Source organism: Peromyscus eremicus, chromosome 11 (genome assembly GCF_949786415.1).
Source record: "Peromyscus eremicus chromosome 11, PerEre_H2_v1, whole genome shotgun sequence".
Lineage (NCBI taxonomy): Eukaryota > Metazoa > Chordata > Mammalia > Rodentia > Cricetidae > Peromyscus > Peromyscus eremicus.
Genome location: NC_081427.1, coordinates 42,931,090 through 42,956,646, shown reverse-complemented (window position 1 = coordinate 42,956,646; position 25,557 = coordinate 42,931,090). Strand labels below are relative to the sequence as shown.

Here is a 25,557-nt window from a genome sequence, read left to right as displayed (position 1 = left end):
GTTTAAAAGGATGCTTAACCGGGAGCTCACGCATCTCTCTGAAATGAGTCGGTCAGGAAACCAGGTGTCAGAGTACATATCGAACACATTCTTAGGTGAGAACAACCGTGTGCAATTAATTAAAAATCTGCCTTAGGCTTGTTTGCTTGCTTATTTTTAGATGGCAGTTAGAGTTTAGCTCATTTTGAAAACCAATACATAATGTGAATAAGTTGAGACTTTAAGTCTCTAAGCTTCAGAATCAATCTGGGGTGACATGGTATATTGATTGATTGGTTGGTCTCTTCCATCAGTTACAGGCATAGTTCCTAAGGGAAATTTTCTGATTAGTCGAGTGTGGTTTTTTGAGACAGCCCCCCCCTTTTTTGGTTTTTCAAGACAGGGTTTCTCTGTGTAGTTTTGGTGCCTGTCCTGGATCTCACTCTATAGACCAGGCTGGCCTCAAACTCATAGAGATCTGCCTGCCTCTGCTGGGATTAAAGGCTTGTGCCACCACTGCCCAGCTCAAGACAGCCATTTTAACCTTAACTGTGTTGGTCCCTACAACACTTGGTAACACTATAAACATTTCCTTTTTATCGCACAGAGAAGCCAACTAGGAGCAGTACTCAGGTCATTCTGAGGCGCACTGTAGGCTCGCATAGTCACTACAGTTGTTTAGCTCCTGAGTTCATTGGCTGGTGTTTGTGATATATTTGCATATGAAGTGTCTACCATTTTAAAAATGCATGTTGAAACTGGAGTCCTTGGAAAAGTTGTTTTCAAACCACTAAATGAAATTCCAATGGGAATGGAGTTAATGAACACTAAATAACCAAGTATTTTGCTTTCTTTTAAGTTGGCTATCATATCTTACAATCTTCTCTTAGGATAGTCTATCAAGAGGTCTTTTATAATAAAGTAGAATTTGTTTCATTTTGTGTTTGAGGATATAATTTGTATTTAACTCTAAAAGGAAAATTAGTGTTTGGAATCTCTTTCTAGAATATATAGTGATCAATTACACTTTTTTTATTTATGTGTTATGTGATTAGAAAATAAAGTTGATGTAATAGTAAATGTAGGATGTTTTCTGAATTTCTCAAGATAAGCAACATGAAGTGGAAATTCCCTCTCCAACTCAGAAGGAAAAAGAGAAGAAGAAAAGGCCAATGTCTCAGATCAGTGGGGTCAAGAAGTTGATGCATAGCTCCAGCCTGACAAATTCATGCATCCCGAGGTTTGGGGTTAAAACAGAACAGGAGGATGTCCTGGCCAAGGTACAGTCATTTCAAAGATCAGGATGTGATTTTTTTTTCCCATGAGTTCTCTTTCTTTTCTTTTAAACAGATAGAAAAGTTCATTGATTTATATGATCTTAAAAACTATTTTGGCTCCTGAGTTCATAGGCTTAGGCATAGTGGTACATGTCTTTAATCCCAGCACTCAGGAGGCAGAGGCAGGAAGATCTCTGTGAGTTTGAATCCATCCTGGTCTACATAGCAAGTTCCAGGACAGCCAGGGCTACATAGTGAGACCCTGTCTCAAAACAAAACAACAAAAAGCCTATTACGTTTCCTTTTAAGTGTGTGTGTGTGTGTGTGTGTGTGTGTGTGTGTGTGTGTGTGTGTATGCACACATTAGTACAGTGTCAATGGATGCCTGCAGGGGGGCATCAAATGCCGTGTATCTGGAGTTACAAGAGTTATGAGTCACCCAAAATTGGGTGCTGGGGAACTGAACTCAGGTCCTCAGGAAGAGCAACAGTTGCTTTTAACCTCTGAGCCATCTCTGCCATCCTTGATTTGAAGGTGGGAAATCACTTCATAAAGCTCTATAAATTATTAGATTTTGTTAATATGTAGATTTAGACGTGTGGTCTGACTGATGCATCTTGGTTTTGTTATTGGTTGCTTGCTTGCTTGCTTGTTTTTTTTTTTTTCAGTATATTGATTTGATTTTCTTTTTTGGCCTTGGAGAGTTAGAAATCTGTCATCCCTTCGGGACTTTAGGTAGATTCTGTGAATAGATTTTATCTATTGAAGAAATTATTTGAGGTCAGTAATGAAAGCATATGCATGTAATTTACTATCAGAATCATATTTAAGCCGTGTTTGGTTTTCAGTATATTTCAGTGAAATAATTCTATATTGCCTTAAATTTGACTGTTTACATGTCACATCCTTTACATTTAAAATGAGTCTTTTCTTTTTAACTTTAGCAAAGTTTTTCATTAGAGTTTTTTTTTTTTAATGCTTCTGTTTATTGTCACCTCTTGTTCAACCTTGTGTTCTTTGGGGGGTTTTCTTCATCCTAGGAACTAGAAGATGTGAACAAATGGGGTCTCCATGTTTTCAGAATAGCAGAGCTGTCTGGTAACCGGCCTCTGACTGTTATCATGCACACCATTTTTCAGGTAATGACCTTGGTTTTCTTCTAACCAGGGGACTGTAGATAAGTCATTTTCTGCTGCTGTGATGACATACCCAAGCAGATCATTCTAGAAGAGGGAGTGATTGATTTTGGCTCACGGTTTCAGAGGGTCTAGTCAGCTACTCCATTGCCTGGAGGCTGTGATAAGGCAGAGAGCATGGGGCAGGAAACATGGTAGAGTAACAGTGGTTGGGCAGAGGTTAACAGATCCAGCGAAAGGCCTGGGAGGGTAGGAGACATCATCCTGGGACAAAACAGACTCTTCAAAGGCATGCTCCTAGTGGCCCTGCTTCTTTCAACTGGGCCCCCTCTTGAACTCATTAATGAAGTTAGTATCCTCATTATCCAGTCACCTGTGAGCAATAGCACCTCAACATTGAGGCATTGGGTCATTTTCTCACCCAAACTGTCCAGCCTTTCACTCTGCATTGTGAACTATACCTTATGCATTCTACTCCTTCCTTCTTATTTTGATGGCTCCGTTTTAGGGCTCTTTCATAAGGAACAAATATTAATAGATAGGAGTGTGTGTAAAACGCAAATAATTGCATTTTTTTCTATTTAAGAACTATGGGGGAATGGAAACAATGTCTAACATTAGTTAGACAATCATCTCCACCATGCAGACTTACTTCCTTAACAAACAAGGCCCCTGCTGATGAATGCAGAATATAGTTTCTTGAGTATATTTTTAGTAGTCTGCCATCGTTTCTATATCCATTTCTTGTTCTTGCCTTTGTGCCGTGTCTGGGTGGGATGTAGCTGAGAAGCTGGAGCTGGTACCTTGGGACTAGATGGGAAACTGGAGGGTGAGAGCCAGCATGGGTTCATCTGGTGTGACTACAGGGCCCAATCAACAGCTGCATTGCGCTACAGCTGCCTGTAGGGGCCTAGATCTGGCAGTCCACTCCTCACGCTGTACCCCTCAGATGCAGACCTTTGGTCTCCGAAGGACAGCTGAGCAGCAGGTGGTTGGCAGAGTTTCTAAACTTCCGGGATATTTCCATTTCCTTTGATAGATATAAGAAAACACTGTTTCATGTCTGGGCTGTTTGTAGGCAACACCAGAGTAAGATTCTCTTTTAACATACACTGGCAAATGAGTTTTACTAGAAAGACAAAAATGTTAAGAGGATTTCTTTTCTTACAGGAACGAGATTTATTAAAAACATTTAAAATTCCAGTAGACACTTTAATCACGTATCTCATGACTCTGGAGGACCATTACCATGCTGATGTGGCCTATCATAACAACATCCATGCTGCGGATGTCGTCCAGTCTACTCATGTGCTGTTATCTACACCTGCTCTGGAGGTCAGGCTCTTTCCTAAGATGTTGCTCGCTCTCACTCGCTTCTTGTAAAGGGCTCTTAAGCTTTGATGTTGGAGGGTTTTCAGTACAGACAGCAACTAACCTCATTGGAAATCCATTGACTGGCTTGTAAGAAGGAGAAAATTCTTGTTAATAGACAACAGATCCTTTGATGAATTCTGTCTGTGAGAGTTGGTCAACAATTTGGGGATCCATCTGTTTATAATACTGCTCCTTTGAAATGGGCCGGTGATATTGTCCACACACATCTGGCTTATTGACATCTAGTTGGGTTTTCTAGAACTTTGGTCTGATGGCTGTAGTTCAAAGGACAGTTATTTTCTAAAACATAAGCAACACGTTAATGTTCTCCAAGAATTTATTAGAAGGAAATGCCTTTTTAAATTTTCCAAACCCCAAGCGGTTGTTCTGTTAAGTGATTAATAAACAGATTTGATATCCATCGTCATCCAGGGGAAAGATTCTCATTTGCTATACAGTTTAGACTCTTTTCGTTGTAAAATTTTGCTTATACTCATTATTTGACTGAGTAGTTCTCAGCGGGGGATGATTTCTGTCCTGCTCTCCTTCTCCATCCCTACACCCAGGGACATTTGGGAAATTTCTGGAGACGTTTTTGGTTGTACATAACTCCCAGCATGTTGTGAATAAAGGCAAGGAATTGGCTAAACGACCCAGTAATACGTTTTAATATTCTGATCCCACCCCTTGGGGTCACCTTACATCCTGCCATAGAAGCCTCCTCTTAAGGAAAAACTCCACCCCTTTCTCTTTATCCTTCTGCTTTTCCTCCCAAAGAGTGTGCACCCCTTTCCCCCTCTCTCTCCCCACCCTCCCTCCCTCCCTCTCTCTCTCTCTCTGTTTGCCTCTTTCTTTATCTCTCTGTTATAATAAACTCTCCACATGGATGCAGCATCTGGGTTGTGAATTACTGGCTGCCGCCATGCCTGCATGGCGTGCATCTGCCCAGCATGTTTCCCTGCATGCTCAGGGATACCCTTGGGGTGGGGGGCACACATAATACATCATAACAACGTGCACAGTGCTCTAACAGCGTTGACGGCACTGAGGCTGAGAACTGCTGATTTATGTGACGGGAAGATGGAAGAAGGAATGCCTTTTCATAATTCAGTGGGGGCGTTATTGATGTTACATGTGTTCTCAGAGTGTATCATTAAGTGAGTTATAAGCTCACATTTCCTTTCAGCATCTTTCAGATACTCTAATTTTTTTAAATATGATGAACAGGAGAGATTTTGTCATGATATATAACAAAGTCAGATGAAATACTTTGTTTTGAAATCACATTTAAGAAACTCATCCAGAAGACGCTTCTTGATGAAGCATAGTAAGATACTGCCAAGCCTCACCCCAAGTTCCTTCTGAGCCCTGGGGTTTATTTCACTTGTTTATATAGTGCTCTCACTTATATCTTCCTGGAATAACGTAGTAATATTACCTGTGTTCTTGGGTCCCCAGGCCGTGTTCACAGACTTGGAGATTCTCGCAGCCATTTTTGCCAGTGCAATACATGATGTGGATCATCCTGGAGTGTCCAATCAATTTCTGATCAATACAAGTAAGTGAAGCCTATTTTTTTTGGTACATTTTTTAAAAATACAACTGCGTGATTTTCATAAGTCCATGTTTCTCCAGGGCCCTAATGTGCTTTTGACATGTGTGAATACGGTTTTAGAAATAATATAGCACTAATTTATCTCTGCAAATGATCATGGCTTCCCATGAGACAGGCGGTTGCTGTGTGAAAATCATCTCTAGCTCTAGCACATCTATGTGCTCTAGCACATCTCTGAAAGTCATTGAGTGCCGTGTTTCTGCAAAAGGCAATCAGAGGTGAAAGCGTGTATAGTGGAGTAGGTAGGAAGGAGATGGCGTATACAGTGGTGTGGGTAGGAAGGTGACAGTGTGTACAGTGGTGTGGGTAGGAAGGAGATGGCGTATACAGTGGTGTGGGTAGGAAGGTGACAGTGTGTACAGTGGTGTGGGTAGGAAGGAGATGGCATATACAGTGGTGTGGGTAGGAAGGTGACAGTGTGTACAGTGGTGTGGGTAGGAAGGTGACAGTGTGTACAGTGGTGTGGGTAGCCTGTAGGAACTAATACTAAGCCTTCTTCACTCTGCAGATCATTGATTCCCCACCAGAAACTGTCGCTCTCCTTCTCCACCATCCCCACAGATCCCAGTCCCCTCAGTTTCTTCACAAATCTCTCCATGGATGTAACAGAAACTTAGCTTCTAGTCTCTTGTCTCTAACAATTCCCTTTCCTTTGAATCCCCCAGCAACCTCCCGGTGTATAAGACGACACCATTATGTCTAGAAAAGTAAGGAGTGCTAGGGATCTGGTTTTGGCATCTCTGATACACAACAAACATCTGTAAGAGTAGTGCTGGAGGAGGCTTTTCCCCTTCCTCTGGAGAAGGGTTTAACATTACATAAATGGTACTTAGTACTCAACGTTACTAGGTGAATGACTTAAATGTACTAGGACATAATTCTTTCCCATGGTGTTGTAGTAGATTGATGTTGTAAATTTCCCTTTATATGAAGACAAATGCAAAGGTGTGACTCTTTCATGTTAAGAAACTGCCGTTCTTCTGCTTCAAACTGTGGGTTACACTCTGATCTTGAGCTGTGGTAATCTGGCCATTCTAATATCAAGGCCTTCACAACTTCCAAGCATTCCCATAGCAGGATTTAAAGAGAGAAGGCAAATGTGACTGTGCCCTGAGAGGCTTAATTCAGGTCTGGAAGATTGGTTAGATCTACTTTTGTGTCTTTAAATAGCCTCTGTAGAGACATAACAAAATACACGTTAGTGATTCACAAATGGAGCAGAGGACCAGAGGACTCACGGGCCTCCAGGGATGTGTGGTTGGTAGACCACATTTCAGATGTGTGTGTTAGGAAGGGGCTAAGTGAGCAGACAGGATGACATTCCATGTACCCATTGCTTTATGAGAACCTGTAACAGGACTCTTATGGAACTCACGAAAACATTTACATAACTATTATCACCATTGAATCTACTTGGGGGCGGGGCTTGCATTGTGCTGTTGCTCAGGGTAGACAGAGGGCTTTCAGAAAAGGGCTATCAGGTCATGTGGTGCAGTGTACACTGGTCCTTTCCATAAGTCTGGCCCACTTCAGTATTTGAGGCTCTAGTATTACTTGGTATGTTCTTAATGGTTTAGGTTTCAACAAATACATAAACCTACCTTATTTAGATTTAATTTTTGACAGTTAAGAAAGACATATTTTAAGTTACTAACATCAAACATTGAAAGAATATTTCCTTTGCATTCTATCATCTATGCTATTAAGAACAGAGGACACATTTAAGTAAGTCATTATAGAGTCAGTCTTTCAAGTGTTCTACTGTGCTTGCGATTTTTAAGGATGGCAGGGACAAGTTCTGTTCTTTCTGTGAACCCTCCAAACACAGCTGAGACGTGGCTGGCACCTTGGGACCGTGGTGGGCAGCAGGGCTTGTGTGGAGTCTGTCATCTCAGCTAGAAAACCCCCATCCTCTAAAGATTGAAAGACACTGGAACAGATGGAGAAACTCGGAGGATGCCTATAAATCTAGAGAAGTGACCAAGGCTGTCTGTTGAGGCTCATTTTCCTGGTGACATGCCTAGGCAGAAACTTGACAGCCAGTCAGTCCTGTTGCTGGAGGTTAGTTACTTTCAGAGTTGTGATCACTGGTGGGAGCACAGCCGCGCACGGAAGCCCTCGGTTCCAAGAGCAGCTCTTTTTGGGTTGGCCACTCAGTGGATGGGATCGAGTGAGGCAGTATAAGTCGGCAGTGCAGCTTGGTACACAGACACATCCCAGGGCTGCTCAGAGTCACCACCGCCTTAGTTTTGAGTGATCAGCCAGAGCCTGGAATCTTGCCTCCCTCCCTTTCCACTACTACAGTTTTTTGTTCACAGCATGCAAACAAATCTCCAGTGACTTAAAAAATAACAAATTCAAGACCTTTAAGAAAAAAAATTGTCAAAATTATGTGTTTATTTTTGTGGGTAGTAACCCTTCAGAGTGAGACTTAAGTTTATATTTTCTTTGGCTTTCATGGATGGATTCAGTGTCTGTCAGATGAGCATACTCCCATCCTCTTGACTCAGAGTTGGCCCTTCCAACTGCCAGAACCAAAGGTTGAACCTGGTTCTCCTAACAAGGAAATCTTGAGTTTTGATCTTCCTTTCAAACCCCCAGTTAGATGGCTGCATCTCTTGAGAGGATGCAACTGAAAGTTTTCCTGTGCCCACCCAGCTCCCATGGCCTCTCAGACCCAAATGAACACACAGAGGCTTATATTAATTACAAACTGTATGGCCTGCTGGCTCAGGCTTCTTGCTAGCTAGATCGTATGTTTTAAATTAATCCATTTCTATAAATCCATACTTTGCCACATGGCAGCAGCTGGTAGCATCTCCTCTGTCCTGCCTTTCTCCTTCCTCCTCTCTAGTTAGAATGTCCCACCTAACCCTATTCTGCCTCACCATTGGCCAAACAGCTTTATCTATCAACCAATCAGAGCAACATATTTTCACAGCATACAAAAAGACATTCCCCCATCAAGAGGAGACCTCAGAGGCATAGTGAACTTAAAAGACGTGTCTCAGGGTGCTCTGTCTAGGTGATTCCCAGTGTAGTCATGCCCCTGCCTCTTAGCTGTGATCTTAGGCTTGATGTGTTAGTTTGGGAGACTGGATGGTTTCATGCTATTTGCACTTATTGAAAGCACCTAGGGGTTCTGCGAACAGGGGGATCATTTCTACCTGGCAGAGATCATTTGAGACTCCTAGAACAATGAGACGTTGAGTTTTAATGAAGGCCTTAAGGAAGTGGAGGTCTCTGAACACAGGGCATAGAGAAATGGACATCCCAGGTGGAAAGCTGCGTTAGTCTTTGTGAAGACAACACAGATAAGGCAGCCCAGAAGCTTCATAAAGCTCTGACTGTCATCCTATAAGGCGTTTATCATGAAAAGGTCATGTGACTTCTCAGTTTTATTTTCTGGGAAAGTAAAACAGTGTGAAGGTGCAGAACATATATGGTGTTATATTTTATTTGGAAGGAGAAGGCCTTGTTTGTAGTAAAGATGCCCAAGTTTGAGGAGGAAGATTTATTCACACTCATCTAGTATTCAAAACATATGTCTTTGTGTTTCCAAGAGAAGAGAGGCATTATGTCATAGTAAGTTGAAGTAGGATCCAATGCCAGTATGTACACTTTACAGAGATTATCAAGTTCTCATATCATAACATACATTTTCCATAGCAGTACTAGTGGATTGTACAGAGATCTGTCTTTGTCTGTGCAAACCTTGGAAATGAGGACAGATTCGTTTTCAACAAGTATGATTATATAGAGAACAAGGCAAAAGTCTGGCTCTTAACAGCTTGCACTGTGCTAGAAGAGACAACTTAACAAGTGACTATGTGGCTTGAAGTGGTACTCCACGCAGGAGGAAGCCAGACAGTGTCGGGGCATGGCACTCGGATGGAGTGAGGGCGAGAAGGACACTTTTAGGAATATATTGTTTAGAAGTCTCTTAAAAAAAAGAAGTGCATGTATTAATTATATAAGATAATAACACTTTCACACATGACATTTTCATATGTGTGTATAAATGCTTTGACATTATATCATGACATTATACATGTACATAATATACCTTGATACAATCCACCCACCACCCCCGCTGCAATCTCTTGCCTGTCCCCCTTTACCCTGGTTCCTTTCAGAAATCCTTACACAGATGACCGTTTCATTCCTCCATTGACTTGGCGACATGGTAGAAGATGCTGTCATTTTTCAGGAGTGGAGACGGGGTGGCTTCCACTCTTGGCATACTCACCCACAGTTTCTGAGCTGCTCCCGTGCGGTGCAATTCCATGTAAATATTGTATTTTCACCATCACGCACGGATCTCAATCCTCCTTTGCTCCTGCTTCCCCTCTAGGTTGAGAGCTGCTGAAACATAGATTCTGAGTTGTCACCACCATCTGTCCAATGACAGGTCATGCTAGACCCCTCAGCATCGTTGTTAGGGACACCCTCCATCTCCATATGTTGTAGATTGTCATTCCACAGCGCTTTGGCAGGGTAGTTCTTACCTTACAGGTTAAGCCCAAGAGGAGAGGCTGGCTGCTGCTTTCAGAGGCAGATCGTTTTGTCGCAAAAATTGTTATTATGAAATGTATTCAGTTTGTTGAGAAAACTGTATTATGTCAAAGCAGATGCGTGTGTGTGATTTACCACTTTCACATAGGGAAAAGGTTCTGGATGTTGGATCCCTTGTGTCTCTTAACTCTAGGATACATGCTTTTTATCATATTTTTTTCAAAAACATCTATTCAACTGAAGTTTTACAAAATGTAATGTGTTCAGGGTTGGTGTGGTAGCCCATGCCTTTAATCACGGCACATAGAAGGCAGAGGCAGGCAGGTCTCTATGAGTTTAGGACCATCATGGTCTATGCAGCAAGTTCCAGACCAGCCATGGCTACATAGTGAGCCCCATATAGTGGATGGTGATAATATGTTTACTGAAAAGTGGGAGAGACAGCGTGGAAAACAATGAAGGGATTAAAACACTCCTGGGATCCCTCACTCTGAGAGAAGTTTCACTGAACTTTTCAAACTTTTCTCTAGGCACATGCTTAAGCAGAGCATTTTGGACACATAAAATTCACAATACAGATGGTTACCTGCTATCTTTTGTCTACTCAGCCAAAAAAACAGTCTAGATCTGTTTCCTGAAAAAGAAATGAACTAACTTGACTCCTGCTAATAGACACTAAATTACCCATTTTCTTCAGAGGGTGTCACTTCATATATAATCTTAGAGTTAAAAATCTCGCATTTTTCATGCATATTGCTTCATTTGGTTCAACAGAAAGCTTATACGTACTTACATTTATACCACCTACATTTTATCTCCTGCACTCTCGCCGGCTCTGAGCTTTGAACAATTTGATTCATCAAAAATTAGGATATGACGTTTCTTCCTTGTTGTTGCACCCTTTGGCAATGAGCACTGTAAAATAAAAGTCTTTTAAGTCTTCTAATCCTGCCATGAGGTCAACAAGAAATCCTTAGTTCTTGCCCTTAGTGTACGACTACAGTGTTGGCAAAGCAAACAGCAAGCAGGCCTTTGCCCTCTGCAAGCTTACAGATCTAAGATGTGATACTCAATTTCTAGGGACACCTAGAAAGCTGGAAAATCCTATTGGGGTAAGCCTGAAGGAATGTTTCTGCAAGAAGTTAGCATTTGAATTAGAGTGAGTACAGATCACCCTGACCAGTGTGAATGGGCGCCATCACCAACTCACGATGGATGGCCCAAATACAGGAGAGGAGGAGGAGGCAAATGGCGTTCTCAGACTGAGCTGGGACATCCTTCATCCCCTGCTCTCAGACATCAGTGCTGCTGGTTTGCAGAGCTCTAGACATGAACTAGAACTTAAGTCATTGCCTTCCTTCTCTCGGGCCTCTCGAAGGACTGATTTGCCACTGACTTGCTTGGCTCTCCAGCTTGTACAAGGACTGAAGATCAAGGCTGTTCTTGACTTCTATAAGCACCTGAGCCAATTTCTACATATATGTGTGTGTGTAAATCCATATCTGGCCTTCAGTTTATGTGTCATTGTAGAAGCAGGACTCATGGAGACTGGGTTCTAAGGTGGTCTAGGAGGAGTGGAATTCTAAGGCTGCAATTTTCTGAGTTGCTTTGGGCGTTTCTGATGTTGCCTAATCTCTTAGATTTGAAGACACTGATGATTTTATTTCTTGTAGTAAAGAGCATACGGGTAGGGTATATTATGCACTATTTATAAAAATACCCAAGGTATGCCTTGGGTACTTCTTATCAACCCCTTATAGGATGCAAGAAGCTGAGTGACTATCATCTCAGCACTTTTTAGGAGATTTGGGAATGTGATGACATTGCTTAGTTACTCCCAATGTCACTGGACCAAATGTTGAAGTGATGAGCTCAGGGATGGGAATTCCCCGATCAGGCACATGTCAATGGTTTGTGTTTCTGAGTGTGTCAGGACAAGAGCCTTTTTTGCTGCACTCGAAGGGATAAATTGTGGAAAGTCAAAGTCGGAATCACCTCCCATGACTGGCTTAAGTACCGTGAGCCCCAGCTTTTCCAGGACATCTGCTGGTAAAATGACCTTGGTCGGGAAATAAATCCAGCTAAAATTTGGGAGCTCTGTCCCTTAGTGAACTTTGTAAGAGCCCAGTGGTGTGGGGCATGTTGTGCCATCCCTTCTAAGGTGGAAGAAGAGTAATTATATATAGCCCTCTATATAACCAAGAGAGGTGCTCATGATCCCTGGGCCTGGGTGGATTTGGAAACAGCGTTCTCCTCACTGGGGTGTGTCACTCTGGCCCATTACTGAATAGAATGAAAAACGGTTGCTAGTTTATTTCATGACTCAGAATAAAAGTAGTCTCTTCCTGTGTCTACGCTGCTGTGCAAGCGTCTCATGATTTCACTGGTGTATCGGTGCTTGGGCAGGGCCAGTAGCAGGTGGGGTGGTTGTTTGGAGCTGTGTGCAGGGAGCCATAGGTGATATGTGATACAGAACTTTAGGATTTTGGAGCAAGGCCCAAAATTAAAATCAATAAGATAAAAACAGCTCAGCAATAAAACCAAAGCAGGGGGGAAAAAAAAAAACATTTCCTCAGAGAAACCCAGGGCTGGCTGGGTAGATTTACTGTTAGCTTTTTTTTTTTTTTAAGATTGTAATAAAAGCTTGACATGAGAGTCTAGAGACAGCTTGCCTTTAAATGTTGGCCCTAGAGTGTCCCAGCTATATTATATGGGCAATGTTATTTTCCGAAGACTCATTTTCTTCATTTATGAATGGCCATCACATTCAGATCTTCCTAAAGAAGGTATGAGCATTGAAGGTATACCATGCCAGCCACTGAGCAGCTGAGTCCCCTGAATGTGATGGCTTAGGATAGCCTCTTCTTATTGCTTTTAAGTTAGGAAGAAGGGGAGTGTCTAGTAGAAACCAGATGACCAGGAATAATCTTTAATTTTGTTTAGAGACTCAAGTCTCTAAGTAGGTTAGGAGGGTCAAGGAGGGAGAGAAGGGCAGACTGGGAGCATGCTATAAATTGGTCATTGAGTGGTCCAGAGTGTTGGGGGCATTTAGAGGAGAAATGAGCAGTTATGTCTCCAGCAGTTAAGAATGAGTTCATGGAAAAGGAGGCCCGCCTCTCTGCCCGTCCTCCCCCACCTTACTGTGTGTACACTATATTGGAGTGTGAGCCTGAAGGACTCTGCACACAGTCCTGAGCTAGCGTGTGACCCATGCAACCTCAGTGACAGAGAAAGTTCAATGATAACCCTGAGGTTTGATTTCTTCGATGCTAGTATTTTTTTTTTTCATTTAAAACTAAGCTTTTACTACCTGGTCCCAGTTGCCCTTCAACAGCATCAGACAGGAGCAACTGATTACCCCAGCCCACTAAGGAATCATTTCCTTGCCGAAGGCTAGCTTAGCAGTGCCCTTGGACCCTGCATCAGAAGCCACCCTTAGGCTGAATAGGTGCTCCCTCTGTAGAACAGATCACCTTCTCGGAGGCAGTGGCCTCTCAGCTTGCCCTGCCTCTCTCTTCAAGAGGAATATAAACCTATTAGTATTTCTGCAAGTCCAGGTGAATCATTATGTTAATGCCCCTTATCTACGTATATGTTTATTCCCCTAAAAGAGCCCTGGTAGATGAAGTCATGGTATTTCTATGAGTTATACAATATTATGCCTTCCTTCTAGCATTTGCTTGCTTAATATGATTCAACTGTGTATGTACAGCGTCTTGTGCTCAGATCCCATTTCATTTTAAATTTCTAATTCCTACATGTTTATCCATAGGTTTTTCATAGACTATTTAAAAGTAAGGCTTTGATCTCTAGCATGGAAAAAAATAAGACTTAGTCAGACATTACCTTTCGACAGTATCCTTTTCCAGACAAAATAAAAGTGAACCATATACTTCCACATCTATTCATGAAACTCCACACTCTTCCTGTTTCTGGCATGGAGAGCAGCAGATGAGATGTGCTCTTTCTTATGTGTGTAGTTTTGAGATCATAGTGTCTCCTTGGGGAGCAGGTCCCAAGCCCCCATTGTCTCCCTAACAACTTCAGAGCAATCAGTAAGTAGTTCCCAATGCTTGTGCAGTAAAAGAAGCATCTGGATGTATTTTTTCCTTTTTTTTTTTTTTTTTTTTTTTTGAAACAGGGTTTCTCAATGTAGTTTTGGTGCCTGTCCTGGATCTCACTCTGTAGCTTAGGCTGGCCTCGAACTCACAGAGATCCGCCTGGCTCTGCCTCCCGAGTACTGCAATTAAAAGCGTGTGCCAACGCCGCCTGGCCTGAATGTATTTTTTGAGAACATTGGTGACAGTAAAGATCCACTACCTGTGCTTTCTATCTTTGCAGCAACTTAAGGAAGCAAAATAAAGTGCCTTAAAACTTTTCTTTTAAAGATAGGCATGGAGAGACCGCTCAGTATTTATGAGTGCCGGGTGCTCTTGCAGAGGACCAGGGTTCGATTCTGAGCATCCACAGGGCAGCTCACAATCTATAATGCTAGTTCTGTGGGAGTCAATGCCCTTTTCCAGTCCACACAGGCACCAGGCACGCACATGGTACAGAAATATACATGTAGGAAAAACACTTATAAAACAAAAATAAATCTTAAAAACCAAAGCCCTTCTTCATGTAAGTCGGCTGTCTACAGGACTAGGGAGAGGCAGAATCTCTTTTCACCATTAATCCACAGATTCAAAGCAATATGTGAAATGCAGAATCTCTACCATGAGCCTTTGAAGCCACGAGCAGGCAGGAAGGAAGGCAATTCACACTCATAGAGCACCACCAGGAGCCTCAGAAAAGGAAACATTTTGGGGTACGGGGTACTTAGGATAAGCACCATAAGCAAACTGAATACTGGAACTTTCTGTGTACAAACAACCTTGCACCCATGATCCACACACTGTATCAGGGCAAGTGTTCCACAGTTACCAGGAAATAAAACATCATGTCCAGATGTGTTGCAGACCTTAAGAATAATGCCACAGTCTGATAGCAGATCCTGAAAAGATAATGTGGTCCACTGACTGGAAGGACCACATACCAGTCATACTGTAATTCACTCCTAAGGTTCTGGCTTTCTTTGGCTGTTAGATTATTTGACATATTTGCAGGTGGGTGATGGAGAAGATCAAGGGCAACTGTATCCTAAACACAAGTCATCAAAGAACTTGGGGATTTGTTTTCATTCATTGGTATGTTTTCCCAGACTAGCCTCTAACTCATTATCCTCCTGTCTCAGCTGTTGGAGTGTTGAGGTTACCATAAAATTTGAAGAGTGAGACAGACATTAATTAAACAGCCTTGGTGACACGCTGCTGCTCTTCATTTCAGACTCAGAACTTGCCTTGATGTACAATGACTCCTCTGTCTTAGAGAACCATCATTTGGCTGTAGGGTTTAAGTTGCTCCAAGAAGAAAACTGTGACATTTTCCAGAATCTGACCAAAAAGCAAAGACAATCTTTAAGGAAAATGGTCATCGACATTGTAAGTACCTAATGAAACTGATTCGAGTTCTTGGAGATGGTATGAGGTTAGATTTGGGACGTGGAGTTGTAGAAACTGCCTCTGTTGCTGCTGGCAATGTTCTGTAATAGCGTCTCTGTTCCTAGCAGCCTCAGTCAGACCCCTACAGGCTCCCTGATCTCTGCAAGCCCCCCATGAGTCCCTGTCAGTTGATTCCCTGGGCCTCGTTCTTGTAGTGTCCCTGACCCCCTGGTTCCTCCGATCCTTCCCTCCCCTTCTCCAAAGGACTCTCCAAGCTCAACCTAGTGTTTGGTGTTATGGCTGAGAAGCTTGGTGTTTTTGTGGGATTCTCAGCAGAGGGGGCAGGGGGCTGTCTCTGACTCTTTAGCAAACTACTTGTGGGACCCTTTTCTTCCTACTGGGTTGCCTCCTCCAGCCTTGATGTGGTGGTCTGTGCCTGGTCTTATTGTAACTGGCTATGAAGGGTTTGGTTGATGTCCCGGGGGGGGGGGCGCAGCTCTTTTCTGAGGGGAGTGGGAGGGGTGTGGGACTGGAGGAGGAGGGGGATGGTAGGGGAGACTTGGGGAAGAGAAACTATAGTCGGGATATAATATATGAGAGAAGAATAGCAAAACAAAAGACTAAGGACTCACTATTCAGGTTTTCTTTGCTCCTCTTGGCCAATGGCAAGCAGAGGACGATGATTCCCCTGTAACTCCAGTGGAGTCTTTCCACCTTCCGACCCACTTAGAAATATCCTCAGTTAGACTCTTTTCCCTGTGTACATCATCCAGAGTGGCCTGACAATAGGAAAATCTCTGGATAGTACAAAATTATACGTAATTTTTTAAAAATGACATCCATTTATTAAATTTCTGTTTGGGTATATGCGTGTGCGTACCCTCCCTGGTGTACCTATGAACTCAGAGGATGGTTTGTGGGAGTAAGTTTTCTTCTTTCCACTCCCTGGATCCTAAAGATTGAATCCATATCATCAGACTTGGTGAAAAGCACCTTTACCCACGGAGCCATCTTGTTGGCTCTCAATGTACACTTTTATGCTTTGTTGTATACAGGGAGACATCATTTGTCCTAGACTAGCAAAACAAAGCAAACTAACCCAAAATCTTTGCATCCTACATGGCCTTGAATCATCTAGTTCTAGTGCAGCAATGGTTCCTTTGTTCAGAACACACACAGAAAATACAATGGTGTATTTACCTTGAATGTGGTGCTCAGGTACCTTATGTTTCTGTGTTGCGTTATGTTTTTCTGGGCTCCAGGAAAACTTGACAGCCAAGAGAAAAAGAATTCCAGCATGAACTCATTTCCACACATCATTAGAATTCATAGTGTTTCTCCATTCCTTCTCACACTCAATATAATTTCTTTGTCCATTTGCAAATTCTTTTTTTCCTTTCGGCATTATTCCTTCACAAAACGATCTTTGCCCTGCCAGGTACTTGCGACAGACATGTCAAAGCACATGAATCTGCTGGCTGATTTGAAAACGATGGTGGAGACGAAGAAGGTGACGAGCTCCGGTGTCCTCCTCCTTGATAACTATTCCGACAGGATCCAGGTAAATCAGTGTCTACAGTTGCTCTTAATGCACACATCAGGGACTCTGAATAAGATAGGAGCTGTGCCTCCTTTGTCCCATCTCATATGTCCAGAAGCTGCAGGCAGGATCTTTATCTTCTTCTGTCTATCGGAAAAAAAAGAGGTTTTCATACAGTATTTTCTGATCATGGCTTCCCCTCTCCCACCTCCACTCAGATCCTTCCTGCCTCCCCATCCACCCAACTCTTTAGAAAGCAAAACACACAAACAAAAGCCATAAAAACACACAATTGGAAATCATCAAATACAAGCAAAAGACCAATAAGACAAAAAAAATGCCCAGTCCTTTGTACTTAAAAGTTAAAATCTTATTGGCCTGTTCATTTACATATGTAATAACAACAACAACTTAACATCCAAAGACCAACCATTTGAGCATCTTGGAATTTAATAATTCATGAACACAAACAGTGTCTCTCATGACACTTTAATGCAGAAGTGGCATATTGGAACTATTAATACAAGTGTGAACCACAGAGGCACACCATGGCTGAGCTGTTTATAATAAATCTGACACTACATGTATTTTTAAGTGTCCCAGTCATCTGATGTGAATTCTTAGTTTCAAACCGAAAGCAGCAGTTGCTGAGTGAAGAATGCTTCCATCCGCCTTAGGTCCTTCAGAATATGGTGCACTGCGCAGATCTGAGCAATCCCACGAAGCCACTCCAGCTGTACCGCCAGTGGACAGACCGGATAATGGAGGAGTTCTTCCGCCAGGGGGACCGAGAGCGGGAGCGTGGCATGGAGATAAGTCCCATGTGTGACAAGCACAATGCCTCTGTGGAAAAATCACAGGTAATTCCACAACTCAAGAGAATGGGCTGAGCCACAGCTGAAGCATCTGGCTGTTCTAGCTTCATGCCTCACAGTATTTTGTGTATTTCTTTTTGTTATTAATTTGGTTTTCACATGGTGGATTGTTCACATCTGTTGATGAATCAAAGAACTTTCTTGGGATTTACAGTCATATAGCCACACGTATGGTACTATAATTCTTTCATTGTGACTGTATCCACCGAATGTACTTCTGTACATAGAAAGCTTGGCTTATTTCAGTTATCTGGGTTCTCTACAAATTGGCTATTCTTAAGTAAGGTCCAGGCCCCAGGTCCTACTATGTCAACAACTAGTATTCTTTATATTGTAAGCACCCTTTGAGCTAAGAATTCTAACTTCAGCCAGCTAGTAACCACACTTACATGATCTATTGGCTCAAACGGTGACTAATGTACCAGACTCAGGTTAGTAGTCTCCTACACAGGCTCTGGGGGGGAATCATGATTTGGGTAAGCTTCTCTCCAAGTTTCTTAGTCCCACTGGATTTCTTTTCTTTTACGACCAGGTGGGCTTCATAGACTATATTGTTCATCCACTCTGGGAGACATGGGCAGACCTCGTACACCCGGATGCCCAGGACATTTTGGACACTTTGGAGGACAACCGCGAGTGGTACCAGAGCACAATTCCTCAGAGCCCCTCCCCTGCACCCGATGACCAAGAGGAGGGCCGGCAGGGCCAAACTGACAAATTCCAGTTTGAACTAACCTTGGAGGAAGACGGCGAGTCGGACACTGAAAAGGACAGTGGTAGTCAAGTGGAAGAAGACACCAGCTGCAGCGACTCCAAGACCCTGTGCACTCAAGACTCGGAGTCCACCGAGATCCCCCTTGACGAGCAGGTTGAGGAGGAGGCCGTAGCAGAGGAGGAGGCAAGCCAGCCCGAGACTTGTGTGGTAGATGATTGTTGTCCTGACACGTAACGGTGTAAAGACAGTCACGCTTTTTTTTTTTTTTTTTTTTAAGTAGAAAAAAATTGTTTTCCAAAGTGCATGTCACATGCCACAACCATGGTCACACCTCACTATCATCTGCCAGGACGTTTGTTGAACAAAACTGACCTTGAACTACTCAGTCTGGCGCTCAGGAATACCGTAACCAGTTCTTGCACCTCCATGTCATCGGAGCAAGGGGGATGTCTTCACGAACATGATCTTGACACGATTTCAGCTTGGCAGAGCTGACAGAGTGGGTAAAATCAACTCCAGCTGTTTTCAAGGGAGCGTGGCTCATCAGGCTGCCCCAGAGTAGGTTGGATTGCCAGATTCCTCTCTGGTGGATTTGCAGAAATTTTGAGAAGGCAGGCGGCATTTGAGGGACGGAGTGAGCTCACAGATGAAGCACTGAAAACATCACGAAGAGGCCATAGCCTGAGTCTGTGACCAGGAGGAGGATGAGCCACAGAAATTGCATAATTTTCTAATTTCAAGTCTTCCTGATACAAGACTGAACAGTGTGGTTCAATGAGCCACACTCACCTCTACATTTTGTATGATATGTAAAACAGATTTTTTGTAGAGCTTACTTTTATTATTAAATGTATTGAGGTATTATATTTAAAAAAAACTGTTCAGAACTTCATCTGCCACTGGTTATTTTTTTTTTCCTAAGGAGTAACTTGCAAGTTTTCAGTACAGATCAGTGCTACACTGGATAAATCTCACTTACGAATTTTACTTGCACCTTAGAATTCCTAGCAATTAACTGATTTGTAGTGATTCATTGTTTTATATACCAATGACTTCCATACTTTAAAACAGAGAAACAAGTTTATGTTGCTGGAAACCCTTTTTTGTAAGTGTCCGTTGACTCTGCCTTTTAGTTCCACAACTCCCCCAGCCCGGAGAGTCGCTCTCCATCACTGCTTCCTTCATGGTGTGCAAAGTGAGTATTTATTCTGTAACCCTTTGATGTGCATTATGTCAAATGTGTCTTCAGCCTCATAGAAGCTCAGTCATCAGTTAGTGTTGTCCACAGTAAACGGGAGATCTATAAATACCTAGTAGCTGAAAGAGTCAGTCTTTTTCAGGCATTTTCCTACCGACTGCCTTCTGATGCCTTTTTATTTTCCTGTGTCAGGAGACATGCGTTTCACAAATGCATGTCCTTGTCGTCACCCACACATTTCATGATCACTTTATTGTTGTTCATAGCTGGTTGTAGGAAGAAAGACATTTTTTCCTTCAGGCTGCACTATTTAATGTGTGTTCCAGCGTCTGCCCGTGTTCTCTAGGTGGGGGTCTTATCAAGGATATCACTACCGTTCTGACCTAGAAAAAAAGAAACAGGTTATCAGGTTAGGATTGACGTTCATTTCTCCCCATGGTTCTGTGTCATCACTAGCTTATACTCTGGGGTTGCAGAGGAAAAACATGGTAAGTGCTACGTAGGCAGTTCTTAAGAATATTAGCAGACTATATCAACACATACCAGGACAACTGTGGTTTGAACTGCCCATGGAAGTAAGACCTCCATGAGGAGGATCTCTGGAAAGTGATTCTAAGTGGAGCGGCTACGCTCCCTTAATAGATAGCCCGGTAAGGTGTAAAATTGCCAGCGATTCTTATTGCTCTGTAGACTTGTCCTATAGGAAGGACTACTTCAGACACACTGAATGAAAGTTGATGTTGCTACTGGCACCAGGGGGATAGTTATGCAAAGCAATCTAAAACCTTGGATTGACAGAGTCTGCCAATGCCTCAGTACAGCATTAAGAGGGGATTCCAGATGTCAACCCCAGGAACGCTATTGATTTTACAAATTAACTCCCAGTGTTACTTACTGATAGCAATCATCCCCATGCAGCCTATGTTTAGTCTGGACCTTAGTCGTGTTCTGGGAGTTTGGGGCCCATGTTATTTTTTTTTTTCTTTTTGGCGTCCAAAATGGGAAATAAAGGGAAGAGCGGTACCTGACTAAATGGTAAATAAAACATGTAAGAAAATCGTAAGTCTGAAAGAACATGTCTAAAACTTCTCAAGGAAGTGAGGGGCTAGGCACTGAGAAGGGAAATCATCAGCTAGGGAAAACACCCAAGCTGAGCTGAAACCCTGTTTCCATCTCTTGAATCCAAATGATGCTTGGAACCTTTGGTACAGAAAAGGTCTCTGATCTTTACCATGGGGCAGGGTAAGACTCAAATAACTGATCACTGAGTGCCAGCCTCCTTTTTCCTTGTAAAAAGCAAATGGAGCATAATCTGCCATTGTGTGACCAGACTTTTCACAAAACGTTCGGGCACCGGTTTCTCTTTTCATTGTATGTATCCCTGAAGGAGGTCCAGAAGGAAAGGCAAAGACTCTCGAGCTGATTCCCCCTTTTCTAAAGCATTCTCACTTCCCTTCGTTACACGTGACATTTCCCCCACAGAGTGCCTGCAGTCTTCATCATAAAAAGAAACTTATAATAAGCAGCAATATGTCATAAACAGATCCATACCTGCAAGGGTTCATAACTGCACTAATGGAGCCTTTGCTTCTCAGCGTGTTGGGTTTTAATGGCACTGGCCTGTATTGACATCCCCTGGCGGACAGTCAAGCTGTAGAGGACACCTCATATCCAAGAGTTAGAGACTATTGTACTATACCCACTAAACCATCTGCTTACCACCCCCACCCCTTTCCCATGCCCCTGCCCGCTCACTCACTCTCTCACCAACATGTGTTTCACAAGACACACGGCATTAAAAAGAACATCTTTATACAAGTGGTTTCATTTCCTAAAATGCCATAAGAAAATGCAATATCTGGGTACTGTATGGGGAAAACCAAGTCCATGTTTGCGTAAAACCAGTACATTTCAGCTTGCAAGTTACTGAACACAATAATGCTGTTCTCATTATGTTTTCATTCACATCAGTTAAAAGACACAAGTAAACAGTGTAGATAGAACAAATTGCAGATAAGGAAAGAAAAAAAAACTTGAATGAAACAGATTTTACAGAAAGCTTTATGATAATTTTAATGCATTATTTATTTTTTGTGCCATGCATTTTTTTCTCACCAAATGACCTTACCTGTAATACAGTCTTGTTTGTCTGTTTACAACCGTGTATTTATTGCAATGTACATACTGTAATGTTAATTGTAAATTATCAGTTCTTATTAAAACATCGTCCCATGGTGGGATGGTGTTGACATATTTGGAAACTCTTGGTGAGAGAATGAACGGTGTGTATACATGCTCCTTGTACATTTTTCTTTTCTTCTGTAATATAGTCTTGTCATCATAGAGCTTGTTTATGGAAGATTCAAGAAAAATATAAAATACATAAAGATATATAAATTTAAATATCATAGCTGCAGGTCTTTGGTCCCAGGGCTGTGCCTTAACTGTAACCAATATTTTCTTCTGTTTTGCTGCATTTCAAAGTAAGGTGATAGTGAGGCTCGGGCTGGGCATTTTGTATCCACACTCTTCAATGATTGGATTTCTGGCAGTAGCTGCATTTTTTCAAAACTATAGATCACTGCTGGAGAACCTCCTGACACTTTTGAGATACCAGCTCTTAAGTACTTGTTTCCATGGAGCAAGACTCCACAGATGGTGACTGTTTCCCAGTGAGTACCAGGAGCTATTTTACTTGGACATATTGGATTGGCTTTCTTGTTCCCAAACCTGTACTAGGGAAATGATCTCCAGTGATTATAGAATGGCTTGTTGGCTTCTAGACATCACAGAAAGATGAATTTGATTCAAAACAGGAGTCATAGCTCACTCATCTTGGTTCATCCTCTGCTCACCAGCTTCCTGTCATACCAAAAATTTATACTATTTTTAATACTAATTGTTCTCCAAGATCAAATTTATATATGCATAATACATAATATATATGTATAATGCATATACATACACACTGTTTAAATATATACATGTAAATCATCTAACTTAAACATAGTTATATGATGCCAATTCCCATAACGTAGTGAATTCACGTCTCTCTAAAATTGTTTCTGTAAAAATGTATGTCTTTGTAGGATTGTTAAGTGTGACCTTGCACAATGGCTTGTCCTGAAAGCCATGAGCGCTTCCTGGTGGAAAATGTGGCCACCTCTCACTGCAGCCCAGCCCTTAGGATGTGTGACACAGTGAAAAGACAGATTCTTTTTTCTAGGAAAAACGAGCCTCTTATTATTTCATTTTTATGTTTGACACAAACTGTAGATTTTAGCAGCCCTGGCCCAAAGGAATTTGATTACTTTTGTTTTAAACAGTACAAACGGGACACTATACTTACAAAATACATCCTTACTGATTTCAGTTTTGTAATTGTTTTCTTTCTTTGGGTATGTTCTCAGAGTGGTAAATTGTGTGTGAGCATCACAGATGATTCTGTTAGTGGTTTCTTAGCCTCTCTTACAGCCCATGGGGATAGTACTGTACATCAATACCTTCATATAAAATTTTTATATGCAATGGAAATAAAAGCATGGGTTGATTCTGCCTACTTATGATTTGGTCTTTTACAGGTAAATAATGTGGTTTTAAATGGCACTCTAGTCAGCACACATTTCCAATAGTAATGACCTATTTTTGAAGTGACAGGCTAGTTAGTGAACTCATGTCAGTACTGAATTCTGGGGAAACCAAAGGATGTCAATCTTTCCTGTAAAAAATCCCTCAATTCACTTGAATGACAGACAAGAAGAATCATACAGCTTTCCAAGTAGGTCCAGGAAGGGGCCACCTTCATTTACATAAACCATCTGGTAGACCAGAACCTATCATTCTGATGTCCAAGAAGTACTTGGACACCTGTCTGCATGGTTCACGCTTCTGGGATTTGCAGTGAAGGAGACACAGGCCTGTTCCCCTGGGCCTTGTTCTCTGGCTGACAGAGGCCAGTAGAGCTGTGCTCAGAACAGTGAGGAAGCTCAGTGGTGCTGGAGGAGGAGGAGGAAAGGGAGCCAGGAGAGAAACAATTTGCAAAATATCCTGAAATATAGGAGCTTGAAACACCTGGAGAAGAATAAGAACGAGGCAGACCAGCAGGGCCTGGAGCTGAAAAGCCATTTTTAGTTGTCCTATGTAAAGAACATGCTGATCTATCACTTCATCCTCTTAGCCCCATTTGATTTTCTTTGTAACACATCACAAATGGATAGACACATGCCCTTATTTTCTGTCATTCCTACCAGAATGTGGATGGAGGACAGCAAGGTCTTTCTGGCACATTCCTAGCAACTACCATTGGACTTGGCACAATAGGTGCTTACTACATTGAATGTAGCCACCGAGATGATAATGCATACACAGAAATCTTGCAAATATCCAAAGCCCCCTACTGACCTAAATGCAGAGATGCCCAGGTACTCTCTATACATTGGTGTATTTGCTCATAGCTTGGTTACAGTATTCCATGTATTTTAAATAGTCCCTAGATTTTTTTTTTACAATACCTAATACAGTATAAATGCTAATAATGGAAATAGCCATAACATATAGGGAATAGTGACAAGGAAGGCCAATTTTACACATATCCATTATATAGGTAGTGTTTATTGGAGTATTTTTGTTCTTTGGTTGGGTAAGCTCACAGAGAAAGAATCTATAGAGACAAAGGCTGAGTGTAATTTAATCTGAAGATATTTGACAATCTGAGAGAACATTTAAAACTTAATAAGATACTATGATTTGTTTGAGTTTTGAGGTTGCTAAACCTAGATAGGGTTTAAATATTTTTTATTGCTAATAAAAACTTTGCCAACTTCTCATAAACCATAAGGACAAAAATCAACACATTTCTTATGAGAAATGAAAAGTAAAGAAAGCCCAAATTTGTTCCACAGATAATGTCCAAACCATAGGCAGCAGAGTAAAGGCCATTAAATGCAACCATCTCGGCCACTGCAGTTCCCTCTAGCCACATCAAAGAACAATAGTTTCTGTAAGTCGCGTGGTGCCTGAGATTTCTCATTAGGTAAATAAAGGTACCTGCTGTCAAGCCTAGGGAACTGAGTTTGATCCTCAGGACTCACATGGTAGAAGCAGAGAACTGACTCTTGAAAGTTTTCCTCTGACCTCCATGCATGTGTCATGGCACTTTTACCCATACACATACACACACAAAATAGAAATAAGTTCTTTAAAAGATGTGCCTAGTGTGTGTCTTCCATGCAAGCTTTCCTTTAAATAAGGTCCCTTCAAGGTTCATGATCACAATATGAGATTCAGCTCTATTTTTTCTCTACCTGTGCCTCATGCTGAGAGGCTAATTTGATAAGTTGAGCCTATTCACTTCTCCAGGCTCAAGCTTTGAACTCACAGTAGCAAAATTTTATAAAAAATTATCCCAAACTCATCTTCCTATTTGGAGAGAGCACTAGCCACGTAATCCTGCTACAGTAAAATTGTCCCTGTACCTTTTCGTCTGATGTCAGTGATGTTTTCCCACAGCACTTCCCACATGTCCAAATATTTCATACCAAATGAGTAGAGTAGGCATGAACGCTAGCTCATGAACATGGGTGTGCAAGAAATACTACGTTTTCTTACCTTTAAATCAGCTCATTCATATCTTACTAAACTGATGGAAATCATTGTCTCTGTTGTGACTGGTACATTCCCTCTCCTCCCCAACAATAAAAGGTCTCATTTCTAGGCTAAATGGGGTACCAGACTAGATTAGCTGTTGTTTCTACCACCGTGGTTCTCGAATGGTCCCTGGAGCCTGATTTGTCTTTTATGTGGTATTTCAGAAATTCATGATGATATTTGGAGCCCTGGTTTGGGGTTCTA

At 42.0% G+C, this 25,557-nt stretch overlaps 1 protein-coding gene across 5 annotated transcripts in view; it reads left to right on the top strand.

Annotated features, from left to right (window-relative positions):
- Pde4d (phosphodiesterase 4D) overlaps window positions 1-23,266 on the top strand; it is a 267,034-nt gene extending 243,768 nt beyond the window's left edge. For all 5 annotated transcript variants that reach the window (XM_059276081.1, XM_059276077.1, XM_059276079.1 and 2 more), the window contains 9 exons: window positions 2-95; window positions 1,087-1,259; window positions 2,297-2,395; window positions 3,563-3,727; window positions 5,225-5,324; window positions 15,225-15,379; window positions 16,818-16,940; window positions 17,597-17,779; window positions 18,327-23,266. In XM_059276081.1, coding sequence (XP_059132064.1) covers window positions 2-95; window positions 1,087-1,259; window positions 2,297-2,395; window positions 3,563-3,727; window positions 5,225-5,324; window positions 15,225-15,379; window positions 16,818-16,940; window positions 17,597-17,779; window positions 18,327-18,743 — 1,509 coding nt within the window. In that variant the 3' untranslated portion in view covers window positions 18,744-23,266. The remainder of the gene's footprint in view (window position 1; window positions 96-1,086; window positions 1,260-2,296; window positions 2,396-3,562; window positions 3,728-5,224; window positions 5,325-15,224; window positions 15,380-16,817; window positions 16,941-17,596; window positions 17,780-18,326) is intronic.
- The last annotated feature ends 2,291 nt before the right edge of the window (window positions 23,267-25,557 follow it).